This window comes from Oreochromis aureus, linkage group 18 (genome assembly GCF_013358895.1).
Source record: "Oreochromis aureus strain Israel breed Guangdong linkage group 18, ZZ_aureus, whole genome shotgun sequence".
In the NCBI taxonomy this organism is placed as follows: domain Eukaryota; kingdom Metazoa; phylum Chordata; class Actinopteri; order Cichliformes; family Cichlidae; genus Oreochromis; species Oreochromis aureus.
In genome coordinates this window covers 32,785,803-32,805,177 of record NC_052959.1, presented here as the reverse complement: position 1 = coordinate 32,805,177, position 19,375 = coordinate 32,785,803, and the positions used below count along the sequence as shown (strand labels likewise).

Below are 19,375 nucleotides of genomic sequence, written 5' to 3'. Positions count from 1 at the left end.
ATTCTTTGATTACATCCATTAAGGCTCACACAGTGAAATTAGTGCAAACTTACAAATGTGTTGGAACAATTTTGGCCTCCAAACTGAACTTTGAGACAAACAGTGAAGCTGTGAGCAAAAAGAGGCTCCAGTGTGTGTCATGGTGGAGGAAACTGTTGTATTCCCACATTCAAAACATGCTGATCTTATTGGATTTTTCCCTCAAAGTCTTTTTCCTCCTTTTTCTCTTCATCCAAATGTTCTAGCAGGCTGACTGTGAGTCCCTGTTTAACCTGTACAGCAGAAAGTAACAGCAGTCAGCGGCCTCCACTTGACTTCATGACTTCAACCCCTCGCACAGTCACTTTCACTTTCTTCCTTCTGTCTTTTAGTCCGAAAATGTAGAACAACACCAGATCAAAATATTTGTGTCCTTCACTCACATCTTCAAATGATACCTTCTATATCAGAGATGATACAAAGGCAACATTTGTCTTATTTCTCTTTCATGAATCAAAAAGTACTTTTGTACTGTTGTGTAAATGTGTATGTAAAGGTGGATGACTGCCTACTGCAAATGAAATCTAACCATGGGTACAAATAAATGAAGCTGAAGCTGATGTAAAACACAGCCCTGTTTTTATTACTGTTTATAGATATTATCATTGATGATCATCATTTTGAATGATTCTTAAAAAGGGTTTAATGAATCCTTCAGTCTGAAACCAACTTGGAACAAAACACATTAGAAGATGTGGGAAAGAACCACAGTGTGCACATATTTTAAACACACAACCGAACCACACGTGTTTGTTTAAAAATCAGATGTTGACTGTAAATAATGTCATATGTGATTTTATTTTTTTAAGTCCTTTTTTTGTTTGTTTTAGAATACATTTATATGTAAATGTTGTTACACATGATTTCATTTACAAAATATATATAAACTGTTGAATTTCATTTTTACAGCATTATTTTTATTTCTGTCACATAAATATTAATAAATATCAGTTTTCTTAAAATTGTCACTAAGAGTTCAAATGTATTTAGGTTAAATAAACACATCCATCATTATGAAAAATCAAATCTGTTTCTGATCATTTTTCTATCAGCTGTAGCTTCAAAGTAGCTTCTTCTGCTCTTTGTTTGTATAAAGATGATGAACACACAAATGAAATGATCAGAGGACACAGATGTGAACCTGCAGCAGACCTACACCTGCCTGTTTCTACATATTCATCTTTCCTTATGTTGCTTTCATTGTGTTTCCTTTTTATCTGTATGAAAATGTTTGAAGTATATTATGATCTCACAACTAAATCAAATATTTGTAAGTGATGAACATCTGTGGCTGATATCATGTTTGTGTATTTCCAACTATCGTCAATAAAACAGAAGAATTAAAAATGAGATGCTGTGAATATTATTTATTGGTTTTGTTTCACAAAAACAATGAAAAGCTGAACATATTCAGCAGTTTATATAAAGCTGAAAAATAAGGACAGAAAAGTCCTATTAGCATTAAAATACTGAGTCCAGCAGACAAATGATTATTTATTATTTTCCTATTAAAATATGAACCAACACAGCCTGACATAATAACACTAAACTACAGAATTCACACTGACTGTTCAGCTGCAAATATAACTTTTGTTTGTGTAGATGTTATATAGTACACATATTATAAGGATTACTGTGTACATGTGAATAAAAAGATGGCGCTCTGATGCAGCTGAGGCCAAACAAGGACGAGCTGTGAGGTCAGATGTTGGGTTTTTTTGTGTTTCTGCATCATGTGACCCAGATTTTTGGATCTGCTGTCAGATTGAAATGAAGACGATGAAACCACACAGCAGCTTCAGCTGAGCTGTCAATCAGCAGCAGCAGTCTTATCTGTGGGCCGCAGGGGCTGATGGGAGCTTTGAGGACCTGTTAGAAACCACGTGGCCCTCGTCTGATCTCACAGCTCGTCCTTGTTTGGCCTCAGCTGCATCAGAGCGCCACTTCTCCCCAGGTTCACCAGAGGAAACACCACTGCACAAAATGCTTTTCCTCCCAGCTGCTGCTCTGTGCTGTCTGTGTTCAGGTGAGTGTTTCCAGCCAATCAGGAGCCAACAAAGTCAACCTGTAACAAACACTGTCACACTAACCTTCATCTATCTGTCTGTGTCTCTACAGCACTGGTTACCATGGCAGCAGAACAGCTGATTCAGGATGATTTAACATTGACCAGGAGAGTTGGAGAAAGTGTCTCCTTCAGCTGTGGAGGGACTGAACAGTGTTGGAGCGGTGTGCCCTATGTATACTGGTACCAGAAGAAAGAAAATGAAACATTCAAATTTATTTTTATTTTTCATAAAGATAATGGTCAAGTCCCATCAGGCTATGAAAAAGATGATTTCTCATCTATGAACAAAGGGAAAGGCTGGGAGTTAGAGATTAAGGAAATTAAATTAAATCATTCCGCCACCTACTACTGCGCCTGTGTTAAGCTTGATACCCACAGTGAGAAATGATCCCTGCAGCCTGAACAAAAACCAACAGATGAACAGATGTCAAACAGTGTTTGTGACAGGAAGAGAGCAGTAAACCACAGCCCAGGTTCACAGATTTCACCTCCATCTCAGAGTCACAAACATACTGAGCTCAGGGAGATTTTTATTTACTGCTGTCAGAAATTCAATTCTATTTATTTCTGTTTTGAACAGATTTTTCATGTTTTAAGACAGAAACAAGAGGAACAGATGACATCAAACTTCCACAAAAACATTTATTCAAAGTGAAAGAAAAACAGATTGTGTCAAACTGAATCAAAGTCCATCCCTCATTCACAGTGTTAATGTTCTCTTCATGAAAACTCTTCCAGCAGCACTTGTTGTTTAACACCTTTCAGTACATTTAACCACACACTTTCTGTCACGGTCCTGGGTCTTTTGACCCAGTGTTCTGAGTTTTCTGGGGGTTTTGTCATTTTGTGTTTTGTATAAGTTCACTTTGTTAGTTTTAAGTTATTCTTTAGTGTCTAGTTATCATGTTTTGAGTTTCTTATATTCCCTGTTTAGTTCCTTGATTATTTATTAGATTTCCCCTTTGTCTCCCTCTGTGTGTCTGTGTTTATATAGTTGTGTGAGTTCTTGTGCCTGGTTTGCCTCCTTGTGTTTTATTCCATCATGTTTTCCTAGCCCGTCAGGTCTGCCTCTCCCCCTCGTGTTCCCTCGCTCCCTCTTGCCTGCCTCTCCTCCACTCCCACATCATGTCTTGTGTTTCCATGTTCGTTCTGTTCAGTTTTACTTCCCCTGTCTCGTTATCGTTTTTCGTGTCAGCTGTGTTCCTCGTGTGTTCTCACTTCCTTGTTATCCCTCTGTGTATTTAGGTCAGCATCTCCTCAGTTCCATGTCGTGTCCTCCCTTATGGCTCTGAGTCTCTCTCTGTGTTCTTTTGAGTTTACTCTTCATCTCTGTGAGTTTGCATTTGGGTCTTCTCCTGCCTGCACACAGCCATTTCATGACACTTTCACTTTAGGACATTTTAAAGACAAATCTTGGACTGATGTCAGGTCAGAATTTTGTCTTTGTAGCAGCGGCTCATTAGGACGCCGATTTTGTTGGACAGATTTTCATCAGTTTCCTGTGGATGTTTATAGAGGATGAATCAGTCATGGTGCCTCATCTTTCTATCACCTTCTTTTTTCTCTGATCTACATAAAATGATCTCAATATTTCAAATCTGGAAACACAGGACAAGATTTTTGTTTTCTGTTTGTGTTGTCTGACCTTTCACATTTGAGCAGCTTTGGCATGATTCAGGTTAACCGTCTGTGAGGAGAACAAAAGAGCCCACCTGCTGAAAATGCATCACACCATCAGATATAATCCAGACATGACTTTTTATTCACTTTCTTAAAAATGTCTCTGCTTTCATAAACAATGAGCAATTACCGGAAATTGACTTCTTGGCCCAGATATCTTCTGGACAAACCAGAAACCTTGAAAAATTGGGCATTGTATCCAGAAGCTAATTCAGCAGACTAATCGATGGGTTTCCACATTGTCCAAACCCAGCAGGTCATGTTCAATTCAATCAATTTTTTTTTTTATTCAGAGCCAAATCACAACAACAGTCACCTCAAGGTGCTTTATATTGTAAGGAAGACCCTACAATAATACATACAGAGAAAAACCCAACAATCATATGACCCTCTATGAGCAAGCACTTTGGCGACAGTGGGAAGGAAAAACTCCCTTTTAACAGGAAGAAACCTCCGGCAGAACCGGGCTCAGGGAGGGGCGGGGCCATCTGCTGCGACCGGTTGGGGTGAGAGAAGGAAGACAGGATAAAGACATGCTGTGGAAGAGAGAGAGAGATTAATAACAGATATGATTCAATGCAGAGAGGTCTATTAACACATAGTGAGTGAGAAAGGTGAGTGGAAAGGGAAAAACTCAATGCATCATGGGAATCCCCCAGCAGCCTACGTCTATTGCAGCATAACTAAGGGAGGATTCAGGGTCACCTGGTCCAGCCCTAACTATATGCTTTAGCAAGAAGGAAAGTTTTAAGCCTAATCTTAAAAGTAGAGATAGTGTCTGTCTCCCGAATCCACACTGGAAGCTGGTTCCACAGGAGAGGGGCCTGAAAACTGAAGGCTCTGCCTCCCATTCTACTTTTAAATACTCTAGGAACAACAAGTAAGCCTGCAGTGTGAGAGCGAAGTGCTCTAATAGGGTGATATGGTACTACAAGGTCATTAAGATAAGATGGGGCCTGATTATTTAAGACCTTGTATGTGAGGAGCAGGATTTTGAATTCAGTTATGGATTGAACAGGAAGCCAATGAAGGGAAGCCAAAACAGGAGAAATCTGCTCTCTTTCTAGTCCCTGTCAGGACTCTTGCTGCAGCATTTTGGATTAGCTGAAGACTTTTCAGTGAGTTTTTAGGACATCCTGATAATAATGAATTACAGTAGTCCAGCCTGGAAGTAATAAATGCATGAACTAGTTTTTCAGCATCACTCTGAGACAGGATGTTTCTAATTTTAGAGATGTTGCACAAATGGAAGAAAGCAGTCTTACATATTTGTTTAATATGTGCGTTGAAGGACATGTCCTGGTCAAAAGTGACTCCAAGGTTCCTCACAGTGTTACTGGAGGCCAAGGTAATGCCATCCAGAGTAAGAATCTGGTTAGATACCATATTTCTAAGATTTTCAGGGCCGAGTACAATAACCTCAGTTTGATCTGAAGTAAGAAGCAGAAAGTTAGCGGCCATCCAGGTCTTTATGTCTTTAAGACATTCCTGCAGTTTAACTAATTGGTGTGTGTTACCTGGCTTCATGGATAGATAGAGCTGGGTGTCATCTGCATAGCAGTGAAAATGTATGCTATGTCTTCTAATGATGCTGCCTAGGGGAAGCATGTATAATGTAAACAGAATTGGTCCTAGCACTGAGCCCTGTGGAACACCATAATTGACCTTAGTGTGTGAAGAGGACTCTCCATTTACATGAACAAATTGGAGTCTATTAGATAGATATGATACAAACCACTGCAGTGCAGTACCTGTAATACCTACAGCATGTTCTAATCGCTCTAATAGGATATTATGGTCAACAGTATTGAACGCTGCACTGAGGTCTAGCAGGACAAGCACAGAGATGAGTCCACTGTCAGAGGCCATAAGAAGATCATTTGTAACCTTCACTAAAGCTGTTTCTGTGCTGTGATGAGCTCTGAAACCTGACTGAAACTCTTCAAATAAGCCATTCCTCTGCAGATGATCTGTTAGCTGCTTGACAACTACTCTTTCAAGGATTTTTGATATGAAAGGAAGGTTGGAGATTGGCCTATAATTAGCTCAGACTGCTGGGTCTAGAGATGGCTTTTTAAGTAAAGGTTTAACTACAGCCAGCTTGAAGGCCTGTGGTACATAGCCGATTATTAGAGATAGGTTGAGTGTGATTGTGTACAGTGTCTCTTTATGTCTGTCTCCACGTTGGTTGAGTGTTGAGTAATTGCATATGAGAGCATGAGGGTGGGAATGGATGTTTGTATCTGTGTGTGCCTGTTTGTCTGTGTGTATATGTCAGGTTGGGTATCAGACACCACCTCTCTGGGGACATCTCAGGCTCTCCAAGGTATGGAGGCCTATCTCCCCCCACCACTTCCCCTGCCAGTGGCAGAAGCTCTCAGACTTCAGTGCGTTGGTGGTTCTTTGTGTCTGGGGATGGGCGTCCGGGCACCCACCGGCTCACTCCGTGGTGGCTGTTTATCGGGGCCTGGAGGGCACCCCACCCACTTTGGGGGTGGGGTGCCCTCGGCCTCTCGGCCTGGGGCTCGGTCACTCTGGCACAGCTGGCTGCCGGCGGAGCTCACGGACACGTCACTGCAACCCCCCCTGGCTTCTGCTCCGTGGCTGCTGAGTGACCCCTCATCTGGGACTCTCCTCAGCTCTTTCTGGGATAGTGGTGCGGCTGCCCCTCTGTTGGTCTTCCTTGGTCTCTTGTGTTCTGGGCGCCTCTGGATGTCTGGAGTTTTGATCTCCTCCATACCTGCTTCATGCCCTGGAGGACGGGGCTGTGGCTCCCCACACCCTCTAGCAGATCATTACATGAAGGAACCTTTTAAATACAAGCGCGTTCATGCTCACAGGTGTACACACGGGTGCTCACACACACAAACTACACCCTTTTTGGCTCCTACCTCAAAGCACACTATGCGCTGTCGATCTTATATGCTGCACAATAATGTTTAATATTTAGTATTTACTGTTATATTCCCATATATCATTGTGATGTTGTTTGTTCTATTACTCTCGTTTTCTTCTGCTTGTTTTCTTTTTTCTTTCTCAACAGGTGATCCAGGTGATTGATATATGTATTTTTTGTCTGCTTATTTTGTTGGGGTTTTTTTGCCCTTTATCCCCGTCCCTCGTCCCCGCTGCTTTTCTTTCCCTCTTTCTTTCTCCCCTTTCTTTTCCTCAGTCAAGTCTGTCCTGTATTTAGCAACTGAAAATAAAATAAAATAAACAATAAAAGGTGAATCAAATAGACCATTACGGCAAGGCTGGGATGGTACCTGTAATACCTACAGCGTGCTCTAATGGCTCTAATAGGATATTATGGTCAGCAGTATCGAACGCTGCACTAAGGTCAGTGCTGAAGAGAAACCTGGGCTTGTTCTTATTTTCTTCAATCAGTGACGAATAGTAAGATGTTCTGGCTTTGCGGAGGGCTGTCTTATAAAGCAACAAACTATTTCTCCAGGCTAAATGATGATCCTTTAAATTTGTGACACACCATTTCCTCTCCAGCTTACGAGTTATCTGCTTTAGGCTACGTGTTTGAGAATTATACCACGGAGTCAGGTACTTCTGATTTGAGACCTTAGTTTTCACAGGAGCTACAGTATCCAGAGTCGTACGTAGTGAGGAGGTAAAATTATTAACAAGATAATCGACCTTTGTTGGAGTAGCGTTCAGATAGCTGCTCTGCTCTATGTTGGTAGATATTGAAGATTGAAGCACTGAAGATGATAACAGTGGGTGGATTATATCCTTAAACTTAGTTACAGCGCTTTCAGAAAGACATCTACTTTGATAAAGTCTACTCCCCACTGCTGTGTAATCAATTATTGTAAATGTAAATGTTATCAGGAAATGATCAGACAGGAGAGGGTTTTCAGGAAACACTGTTAAATGTTCAGTTTCTATGCCATATGTTAACACAAGATCTAGAGTGTGATTAAAGTGGTGGGTGGGTTCTTTTACATTTTGAGAGAAGCCAATTGAGTCTAATAACAGATTAAATGCCATGTTGAGGCTGTCATTTTTAGCATCTACATGAATGTTAAAATTACCCACAGTAATTATTTTATCTGAGCTGAGCACTAAATCAGATAAAAGTTATAGTATTATTTATTGTATTGTTTTACTTGTCATTTCTGTTTGTTAAAAAACAAAACAAAACAAACCCCAATTATCTTTTTATTTATTACTTTAAAAAAAAAGAAAAAATTCTGTTTCTTCATTGTTTTTGTTTCTTTCCTCTCCGGGACCGTGTGTACATAACTTCATTCCACCTCATGTTCACATGTGATGCGAATGACAAATAAAGCTCCTTGAACCTTGAACCTTGGAAAAAGTCTGACAAATGAGAGAAACTCTGTGTAAGGCCCAGGTGGACGATAGATGATAACAAGTAAGACTGGTTTCTGAGTTTTACAGCTGGGGTGGACAAGGCTAAGCATCAGAATTTCAAATGAATTAAAAGTCTGTCTTGGTCTTTCGTTATTTAATAGGCTGGTGTGAAAAATTGCTGCCACACCGCCCCCTCGGCCTGTGCTTCGAGGTTTCTGGTAGTTAGAATGACTCGGGGGTGTTGATTCATTTAAACTAACATAATCATCCGGCTGCAACCAGGTTTCTGTAAGGCAGAGTAAATCGATTTGTTGGTCAATTATTAAGTCATGTACTAACAGAGACTTGGAGGAGAGAGACCTAATATTTAATAATCCACATTTCATTGTTTTACTCTTTGGTTCAGATGTGGATACTGTATTGTTCTTTCTTTGTGATTTTTTATGTTTAAATTGTTTATTGCTGGTTTTTAGTTTGTGTTTTGTCTGTTTGGGAGCTGACACAGTCTCAATGGAGATGGGTTTTTGGGGGGGTAGCAGGAGGAGAGAAGCTGCAGAGAGGCGTGTAAGACTGCAACTCTGCTTCCTGGTCCCAACTCTGGATAGTCATATTTTGGGGGGGTTAATAAATTGGTCCATATTTCTAGAAATGAGAGCTGCTCCATCCAAAGTGGGGTGGATGCCGTCTCTCCTAACAAGACCAGGTTTCCTCCAGAAGGTTTGCCAATTATCTATGAAGCCCACATTGTTTCTGGGACACCACTCAGACAGCCAGCAATTTAAGGAGAACATGCGGCTAAACATGTCACTCCTGGTCTGATTGGGGAGGGGACCAGAGAAAACTACAGAGTCCGACATTGTTTTGGCAAAGTTACACACCGATTCAATATTAATTTTAGTGACCTCCGATTGGCGTAACCGGGTGTCATTACAGCCGACGTTAATTATGATTTTACTGAATTTACGTTTACCCTTAGCCAGCAGTTTTAAATTTCCCTCAATGTTGCCTGCTCTGGCCCCTGGAAGACAATTGACTATGGTTGCCGGTGTCTCTAGCTTCACATGTCTGAGAACAGAATCACCAATTACCAGAGTTTGACCCCCGGCGGGTGTGTCGCTGAGTGGGAAAAAACGGTTAGACACATGAACAGGTTGGTGGTGTACCTGGGGCTTCTGTTTAGGACTATGCTTCCTCCTCACCGTCACCCAGCCGCCCTCTTTCCCCAGCTGCTTGGGGTCTGCCGGGGAACAGCTAGCAGGGCCTACGCTATCTTCGGCTGCACCAGCTACAGGGGCCTGGCTAGCTACAGGTGAATGAAGGGTGTGAAGCCGAGTCTCCAATTCAGTAATCCTGGCCTCCAGAGCTGCAGATATGCTACATTTGTTACAGGTATCATTACTGCTAAAGGAGGCCGAGGAGTAGCTAAACATCTGACACAATGAGCAGGAAAGTGCAGGAGGGACAGGTGAAGAGGCCATGGTGCTAGCAAACTGGCTACGAGCTAAGCTAGCAAAACAGTAAAGACACAGTGAGTGAATACTTTGGCTATAATTAGGTAGTGAGTACACAGAGAGTGTGTTTCGGATGAAGCACGTGAAGATTATACTATGAAAAAAGAATGTATCTAAAAGTTTTTAATTAAATTGCAAAGCAGATAAGCTACTCAAAAACACCACTGTGTTTGAGCAGGAACAGGAAGTGATACTCTACCGCAGAGAGAGCAAACACCAAGTGACAGCGCCACCAAGAGTCAGATTGGAGGGCCTTGTTTCCTCGCGTCCCCCTCGTAGTAAACTCCACCTGCGAACAAGTAAGACTGCTTTACACTTCAACTGTGGATCTATCTAAGTCATTTTCCTAAACCAACTCTGACTCAGCTCTCCCTCGTTTCAGTGCCTCTCCACCAACGCCTATCACAGTTCATGTTTAAATTTCACAGTAATTTCATAGCTGTAGCTCATAGTATTTACCCATTCACATTCATAGCATTGAATTCACTTTGTCTGAGACCTCATATTTCATGTTCATTTGCCCTAGCCTCATTCTTAGCCTTTTTCACCTGTAAATATTATCATCACTACTTCATTGTAAATAAAACTCGTGTTCACTTCATTCTGAACCTCCGTTTGAGTATGCTTTTGGGTCCACCTCAGATTCTGGCTTCAGCTGTGACAGTTTCAGTGCTATGTAGCGCTTTGAAACAAGACTGAAATGTTTCTGAGAAGCCATTAATTTCCAGACAAGCCTGGAGCTGAATGAAAACAATTTTTTCCAGGACTTTGGACATAAAGGGGAGTTTAGAGATTGGTCTAAAATTTGAGAGAACTGTTGCATCAAGATTTGGTGGGGGTTTTTTGAGAAATGGGTGCACTATTGCATGCTTAAGATCAGTTGGAACGGTTCCCGTTAGAAGAGGTGTTTATAACAGCTAAAACTCTAGGTCCAATAGTGTCAAAAACTTCTTTGAAAAGGCAAGTTGGGATAATGTTGAGGTGACACGTAGAGGGCTTAAGAAGGGAAACTACTTCAGCCAGAGTGCACAGAGAAACAATATGGGGGAACTGAAGGATCATAAGCCGGAGGACTGATATGAGACCTGATAGTAGCAACCTTATTGACAAAAAAAAACGTAAAACGTTTTCACAGGTGGCTGGAGACATTGGTAAGTTTGTGGTGGGTGGAGGGTTGATAACAGAATTAATGGTGTTGAATAAGACATGGGGCCTGTAACTGTTATTAGAGATGATGTCTGATTGAATACTTAGTTTTTGATTTTCTAACAGCGTCCTGATAGAGAAAACAGGGATAGAAGTACCTGGGAATCCAACAGGCAAATGGAAATCACAAAGATGTTGCTAGGAAAGGTCAGTCCTAAGGAGTCAGCTGAATGGGATGAATAAGAGACAGCACACGAACAAGCTCTAAGTAAAAGATCCATAGAGGTTGGGGTCTGCCACACCAGGCAAGACCCCAGGAGCAGGCTGTACAAAGATATCCCTGAGATAATCCAGCACATAACAGCAGGGTGCAATATACTAGCAGCAGGGCTCCTTCCCGCTGCTCACACTTGGCTGCACGCGGACCTAGCTCCTGCAACAGTTGTATAAGGATTAAATTGCTTGTGGCAATGCAGCAGACAACCAAGACAGTTCTACAACATCCAAAGCCTTCAGGAACTCAGGGCAAACCTCATCCACCCCAGGGGCTCTGCCACCAAGGAATTTTTTAACTGCCTCAGTGACCTCACCCTAGATAATGGATGGGAGGTTTTTTTGGATCCATTTGGTGGGCAAAAACAGTACTTCAGTCCTTTGCCCTCCAGCAATCCTCTAAATGTTTTTGAGTTCAACTTTGGCAAAATGACAGATAGTTGCTGTGCTAAAGGATGCACTAATCAACATATATTTACAGTGGCCAGAACAGTGTAGAGTATGGGCTTTTGATTGTATTGGTGACCCAAAGGCACCTCAGTCTCTTACTCCAAAGCATCTTATACTGATGAAATCCAAAGTTCCCCTACCAACACACAGGAAATCTGTGAGAAAAGATGTGTACAGTAAAAAGATGGCATAAAGTACAATACCTAACTGAACAGTTCTGGGATAGGTGGAAAAAAGAACCTGGTAATCTGAAAGTGAATGAAGTGGCAACTTGGACGTGTTGTTGAAACTACTGAAGGGGATAATTAGTCTGTCAGGTCAAGGTTAAAGTAGGGGACCGAAGAGTCCAGTCCAACCCTCTATTACTGAACAGCTATTCAAAAATTGGTGGTTATTGTTAAAAGTGAATAACAATAAAAGTTTTTTTTTTAAATTGTATTTAATCAGTGACTCAACGTATACCTCAGGAGTGTTTTTTTTTTTTTCCAAAATTGTGCAGCTTTATTTAAACTCCTTATTGTTATTGTTTTATTGCTACAACATAATTCAAAGGGACTGTGTGAGTAGCAGTTTTTTGTAGTTTTCATGGTGCTCAAACGATGTCCAGAGAATGAGCCTATTTATCCTGATGAAGAAAATAAGTGGCTATACCAGGGGATATTGAAATAATTACACTGTAAGTACCCTGTACTTTGTGGGGCACATTTTGTATAATGGAATCACTTAGACTGTGCCTAACTTCCAGGTATTTTACAAGAAACAATAAAATATTTACACTGTAGGACCCACAACTAAGGAGTAAATACCCTGAAATTACATGTAATTTCAGATAAGAAATCAGGTTTTGTGACTAAGGTGTAAATACCCTGTAATTTTGTTTAATTTTGGGTAACAAGTCAGGTTTTTACAGGAAGCAATAAAACGATTACACTGCAAGTACCCTGTATTTTCCGGGGCGTGGGCCATGTTATAGAGTCACTTAATCTCACCTAACTTCCAGGTATTTTACAGGGAAGGAGATCCAAAATGCAATAATTTAAGTACTGAATAATGAATTTTAAGTAAGTAATTACTGAGGAAGTACTCCTTAAGTAATGTTGTGCATAATGGATGTTTCACTATTCAACTGTCTTTATTATTTATATATAAAATATATATATATATATATATATATATATATATATAAAATAAAAATGTCTGAATAAATAAAATGTCTAAACATGACCTGTGAACTATGAACTATGAAGTAGACACATGAGCTCTGAGCTGTGATAACAACGGGGCTGTGAACTATGCAGGTAACCACCACAACAGGAGCTAAGGGGAACAACTCAGGGAAAGGATCGTGGCTGAAGCGGGGAAGGTCAGTGGCACTGGAACACAGAGAGATAAATGTAAGCGATGGCAGCGATTGGTCGAGTAAGTAAACTGGAAATGTCTTACAGGTTTTGCAGGTGGAGGCTGGCATGAGGGGAAGGCAGTCGGAGTGGTCCAGGTGAGTGTCCACAAGCCGAAGTTCCAGAGGGAGTGTTTTCCGTGAATCCTTTGAGTAGCAGCAGTTAGGCAGGCAGGTGAATCGATATCCAACAGAGGTTGGGCTGCAACTGTGATTACCGAGTAGACCAGACTCAGGAAGTGGTGAGTATTGCCGGAAGTGAAATGATGAGCCGGAGGATTTCTAAAAATCACAGAGAGTAAAACACCAGGTAAGCATACGCCGAAAACTATGATGGACAGGAACGACTTGATGGCCGCACACTAACGCAGGTTAGCAGAAGATCTGGCAAAGACTCATTGAGAGCGCCGGTCTTACATTCAGGCAGCCCAAATTGCCAACAGGTGCAGATCGTGGTTGGAATAAGGTAGCTCCGCCCAGAGGTGGGAACTCCAGCTCTATGGAAAATTAAAGCCACTCACCTGGACAATGACACAATCAAACTTTGGAGAAGATAGGCTTATCTAGGCCTGTAATAATGGAGACAAGGTGTGTTGTTTTCATTAATTGGAGATTAAGTATCGGAATTTCAGGAGCAGGACCACGCCTCCTAACACGCTCCTTCCGGTTCTCATCTATATAGGTTCCCCCAGTTCTACAAGCTGTTCATTCTTGTTTATGTGCCCCACCCTCCCTCCCCTTTTCAGTTCTTTAACTTCACTTCTATTTAGTACATGGGGATCTGCCAGGCCCGGGAGCCATCACCAGTCCCCTTCGAGGTCTTCCCCAAACCGCAGCTCAATTCATTTCCAAACCATTCACCTTTACCTACTAAAACGCTGTCACACATAAAATGAGGACGTGGGCCCAGCAAGTGAAACTTTAATGAAAAACAAGAACAATTTCATAACCCTTAAAAATTAGCTTTAACAATAATTTTCTATGCAAAACAATACTTACACCCAGAAACATCATGTAATTTGCTAGTTGTTGTTTTTTTTTTCAATTTGCACTATTTCTTTTACTTTGTGAGCAAGTGTCCAAAAACTTATTCAGACTGTCAGCATACTTTTAAATATTCCTCCGAACTATGCACGATACATCTTTCAGTGTGCTGGGATGCCTCACTTCTAAAATACACCAGGTGTGGTTTGAAGGACGCAACAAAACCACATCAAAAAGACATCAGAGACTCATCACATCACTCGCTGGATTCACTGGATTATTTTTCTTTCACCATTATTTGGAACAAAGAAAACAAACGTGACTGGTTTCTGTCATTGTGCTGCTGCATGGCCCACTTTCTCCTGAGATTCAGTTCACAGACAGATGTTCTGATAGTTTTCTTTAGAATTTGCTGCTATAATTCAAAATTGATTGTGTGATTAATGATAGTGAGCCAGATGGGCCAAACCATGATACTATCAGCAGCATGTTTCATTGTAGTGGTGGTATCATTGATGGGATAAATGGACTGGTGCTTATATAGTGATTTTCTATTTTCATGTGGACTAAAGTAGTGGACTGACCAACAGACTGACATTAACATCAGAGCCGTGCTGCTAGTGTGGCTAAAAGAAAAGAGAAGAAGAGACAGTCATGTTGATATGAACATTAGAGAAACACATCATGGAGCTGAAATATGATCCTGCTTCCTCATTTGGACTCATTCAGCTCAGCTGACACATTCAACAGCAGACAGGTTTTTGTAGCAGTCTGTCTCACTGTGAGAGTTGCAAACAGATACTACCCCATCACTGGCTCTGGAACTAAACTGTATGTAACAGGTAAGAACAAACATTTATTTTCCTTCAGTTGTTTTATTGTAGAAGTTGAAAATGTGTTTAAAGTCAGTTTCTGCTGCTTCAGGCTTTACATGTTAGTTTTTCATCATTAGTAGAGAATTCATCTGCAGCCATTGTTACATAAGAAAAGCTAAATAATCTCTGAAAACATGTTGAAATCTCACTGAACAACTAAAGTTATTCTTTATTTCTGCAAATATTAGTGATGTTACAAATATTTAGGATTTGATCATCTCAGTAATTCTGCACCATCTGCTGGTTTTTCAACACAAGATCATATTTGATGTTAAAACTATAGTGATATTGATTTCTAAATGTATTGTTCAGACATTCTTTGTTAATATTTAGGAAGAAAATGTAAACACATTTTTAAGGTAAAACTTTTAGGTTGTTTAGGATCAGAGGTGAAATGATTTAATACACATTTAAGATAAAATATGACATGACTGTTGTATTTATTGCATGTTTATATATGAGTCTAAATTTGCACATAACAATAACAACTTAAAATTACTTAAATGTTTGAAATACTTCTTGAAAAATAGTTTTGTCACGTACTGTGGATTTTGTAAATTAAATTATGATGATTAACTGGCATATTAAAGAAAAAACTGGCCGTTCACATACAAATTGTATTTTGATTATTTGAATTTAATAACAAATAGGTCTTTTAGGGTTAGATTTTTAAAAACTGTTTAAAAATGTTTTTTTTACTCAATAACAATCAGGAATAAACTAAGTTAAAATGTTTTTTAAAAATATTACTCCAGTTTACAGTTAGGTCCATATATATATATATATATATATATGTGTTCACTGACACAAGTTTTGGTTTTTTACCTGTTCACTGAAACATATTCCAATTATAGTTATATAATGGACATATACATAATGTGCAGACACTCAACGTTCATTTGATGGCATCCACATTCAAACTGGATGAAGATTCAGGAGTTTAAGTTTTAACACATGCCACCCTCTTTCAAAAGGGACCAAAAGTAACTGCACAATTGACTGAAAGGCTATTTCATGGGCAGATGTGGGCAGTTCATTTGTTATATCATTATCAATTAATCGGACAAAGTGCCAGGAGTTGATTTGAGGTGTGATGGTTGCATTTGGAAGATTTTGATGTGAACAGACAATATATGGTAAACTAAATGAAAGTACATACTGACGGTTCACTGCAAGGTGCAAGAAACTTATAAGTCTCAAGAATAGAAAGGCTTGATTGGACTTTTCTAAAAAAAAAACATCTAAAAAAGCTAGCACAGTTCTAGAAAAACATTCATTGGACAGATGAAACCAAAATCAGCCTCTACCACAGGGGTAGGGAACTCCAGGCCTCGAGAGCCGGTGTCCTGTAGGTTTTAGATGTGTCCTTGATCCAACACAGCTGAATTAAATGGCTAAATTACCTCCTCAACATGTCTTGAAATTCTCCAGAGGCCTGATAATGAACTAATCATTTGATTCAGGTGTGTTGACCCAGGGTGAGATCTAAAACCTGTAGGACACCGGCTCTCGAGGCCTGGAGTTCCCTTCCCCCTTCTCTACCAGAATGACGGCAAGAAAAAAGTATGGAGAAGACGTGGAACAACTCATGATCCAAAGCACCATCTGTAAAACACGGTGGAGGCAGTGTGATGGCCTGGAATGAGCCATAAGTGGAAAATTCTTGAATGACCAAGACAGTCACCTGATTTTAACCCAACTGAGCATTCATTTCACTTGAAGACTAAACTTCGGACAGAAAGGCCCACAAAAAACAGCAACTGAAAGTCACTGCAGTAAATGGCTGGCAGAGCATTAAAAAGTAGGAAACCCAGCATCTGGTGATGTTCATGAGTTCAACACTTCAGGCTGCCATTGCCAGCAAAGGGTTTTAAGCCAGGTATTAGAAATGACAATTTTTTTTTTCAGTTATTTATTTGTCCAATTAGTTATAAGCCCCTAAAATGAAGGGAATACATTAAAAAATGGTTAAGTTACTCAAATTTTTATGTAGTTCTTACATTTTTTGTTCAACGCACTGAATTGAAGCTGAAAGCACTTGAACTTCATCTGAGTTGTTTTATTAAAAATTCACTGTGAGAATGGTTTTCTATACTGTGTCTATAGAACCAAAAGTAAAAAAAGTTGTCTCTGTCCAAATATATATGGAACTAACTGTATAACTGCCTCGTCCACATGTGAGCCATGATGACATGAGGTGTTAACTGTGTTTGATATGAAGCTGAATCCAGTGTATGTAGTGAACTTTGTATTGATGAGTAGTTTAGTGATCAGAGTCCATGTAGTTTCCAGGATCAGACTGAATCCAGTGTATGTAGTGAACTTTGTATTGATGAGTAGTTTAGTGATCAGAGTCCATGTAGTTTCCAGGATCAGACTGAATGCAGTGCAGTGCTGGAAGCTGCTGCTGACTGTGTGAATGTGTGTCTGTGCTGCTTGTTGCTGCTGTCAAACTTCAGATGAGCAGGTAGTGAAGCCCGTGGTGAGCGTGTACCCAGCAGCATCCAGAGCCCACCTGGAGGGGAACAGCTCCCTGCTGTGTGTGGCCTCAGCCATGTTTCCTCCTCTGGTCCAGTTCTCCTGGAAAAGACAGAAGAAGAACGGCGGAGAAGCGGAGGAGCTGCCCCCTGCTGAGGGAGAGCAGCTGGAGCTCAGAGAGTCGGGACACAGCGCCTCCATCTTACTGATCCATCAGCAGGAGACCAACACATATAAATACAGCTGCTGGGTGAAGCATGAGGGGGGCACAGTGGAGGCCCAAACACAACAAGGTAACGAAGGCTTGGTGACTGTGTTCAGCAGTGATTCAGCTTCATGTGGAGATGCTGTCAAAGAGAGCAGAGGAGCAGAGGACTGACATTTCTCACTGCAGCTCCAAACATTTGACTCTTTTCTTTTTCCACCCACAGATTATGTTCTTTCTATGCACAAGGTAAGGCTGCTCTGCCTGCTGTACACAGTGCTGATAGTGAAGAGTCTGGTGTACTGCTGTGGACTCTCTCTGCTGATGATCCGCAGAAACAAGGGAGCGTCCACCAACTGCACACATGCTGACTGACTGTTTTCTGCTCGCCTTTTCTCACCATCAAATCTCATCAATTCATCTCATTCATCACTTTGATCAGTATCACAAATGTTAGTTATGATGTGTTGTGCTTATTTTGCCTTTTTCTTCAATAGTTAGAAGATCATCTGAAATAAATACATCTTTACATGTATTGTTACTCTGAGTTAGAATTCTTTTTGTACTTATTGTGACTTTTATTGTAGTAACAAAAATCATCAGGTATATTTTTATCACAAGTTTTCTGTTTTATTTTTATTTTGGTTGATTTTCAAATGTCCAACAGTGTAGTTGTGTTTGTAAGTGTGAATAATAAAGATTTCAAGATGAAGAGTTTGATTCTACTTTCATTGTGTGATAAACAACAACCCGTGTGAGAGAAGCACAAACTGACTGTATCCAAACTTGCTCTCCTGCAGCAGACGGGCTGTGTGGGTTTCTGCTCTGCAGCCTCCACACCGTTAGCTGTGGCTTTTCACTTTAATAACACAATGACAGTTACAAGCATGAACTCTGCTTCAAGAATGATTCCAGGAAGGATCTGTGTTCTTCACCTGTGAGAGAAACAGCTCAAATCCTCAACTCAGAGCTGACAAATGAACTTTAATGGAATCAAAGCAGAGACCATGAAGCCCCTGCAGTCTGCTCAGCTCCCATTTTATTACCTGAGCTGAGTTTTTCATTCTGGATATCACACACGTAAGAACAGATCAAGTCTGAACAGCAAATGTTGGAGAATCATTTTGAAGTGTTGCTAAATGTCATTATTATTACAAAACTACTGAATGATTCAGAAAATCGTTTCCAAAAAGCAGAAATATGCAAACAAAGTAGAAACAAGGCAACATGAGTCATTCAGATGCAGATAACATATTCTCCTTATTTTGAAGAACACAGTCATGAAATCTTTCTGTGTCATTCATTGAGTTGAAGTGCCTAATAGAAGAGGAAAAGCAGAAATAATCAATGATAGCTGAGACATTGAGAACATGGCTGTATGCCTGCTATCATAACAGGAAACAAAGCACACAAACAGCAAACACACAATAATGTGGTCGCAGCTTGTTGTGTGTTGTTAGGTGTCATTTTTGACATTTAATGAAGTCACAAAAATGTGTCCGACTCATTAAAGGAGTCTGTACGTGTCAGTCAGTGCTCTGTATTCATGTGTTCACCTCATTAAACTCACTGAGACACTTTTCTCCTCAAACTTCCAGCACAGCTTCATATTTCACTGACTGATTCTTTGATTACATCCATTAAGGCTCACACAGTGAAATTAGTGCAAACTTACAAATGTGTTGGAACAATTTTGGCCTCAAACTGAACTTTGAGACAAACAGTGAAGCTGTGAGCAAAAAGAGGCTCCAGTGTGTGTCATGGTGGAGGAAACTGTTGTATTCCCACATTCAAAACATGCTGATCTTATTGGATTTTTCCTCAAAGTCTTTTTCCTCCTTTTTCTCTTCATCCAAATGTTCTAGCAGGCTGACTGTGAGTCCCTGTTTAACCTGTACAGCAGAAAGTAACAGCAGTCAGCGGCCTCCACTTGACTTCATGACT

At 40.4% G+C, this 19,375-nt stretch overlaps 1 protein-coding gene and 1 long non-coding RNA gene across 3 annotated transcripts; one reads left to right on the top strand and one right to left on the bottom strand.

The window, feature by feature from the left end:
- Positions 1–9,749: 9,749 nt before the first annotated feature.
- Positions 9,750–13,466, bottom strand: LOC120434238. Of its 2 annotated transcripts, none has more exons than XR_005609010.1 (3): positions 13,257–13,466; positions 12,937–13,171; positions 9,750–9,913 (listed from the first exon to the last, which is right to left on the bottom strand). It is a non-coding gene; the product is annotated as an uncharacterized LOC120434238 (long non-coding RNA). The 2 variants fall into 2 exon arrangements; XR_005609009.1 differs by lacking the exon at positions 9,750–9,913 and adding an exon at positions 12,727–12,866.
- A 925-nt stretch (positions 13,467–14,391) lies between these two features.
- Positions 14,392–18,143, top strand: LOC116318949 (immunoglobulin lambda-1 light chain-like). The gene is made up of 3 exons (XM_039601923.1): positions 14,392–14,715; positions 17,208–17,519; positions 17,658–18,143. The coding sequence occupies exons 1-3, from the start codon at positions 14,571–14,573 to the stop codon at positions 17,804–17,806; spliced, it is 606 nt and encodes a 201-aa protein (XP_039457857.1). The 5' UTR covers positions 14,392–14,570; the 3' UTR covers positions 17,807–18,143.
- The last annotated feature ends 1,232 nt before the right edge of the window (positions 18,144–19,375 follow it).

Coding starts and splice junctions, on each gene's coding strand:
- LOC116318949 (XM_039601923.1), top strand. CDS start 14,571: ATGATCCTGCTTCCTCATTTGGACTCATTCAGCTCAGCTGACACATTC. Junction 14,716..17,207: donor AACTAAACTGTATGTAACAG/GTAAGAACAAAC, acceptor GTCAAACTTCAG/ATGAGCAGGTAGTGAAGCCC. Junction 17,520..17,657: donor GGAGGCCCAAACACAACAAG/GTAACGAAGGCT, acceptor TTCCACCCACAG/ATTATGTTCTTTCTATGCAC.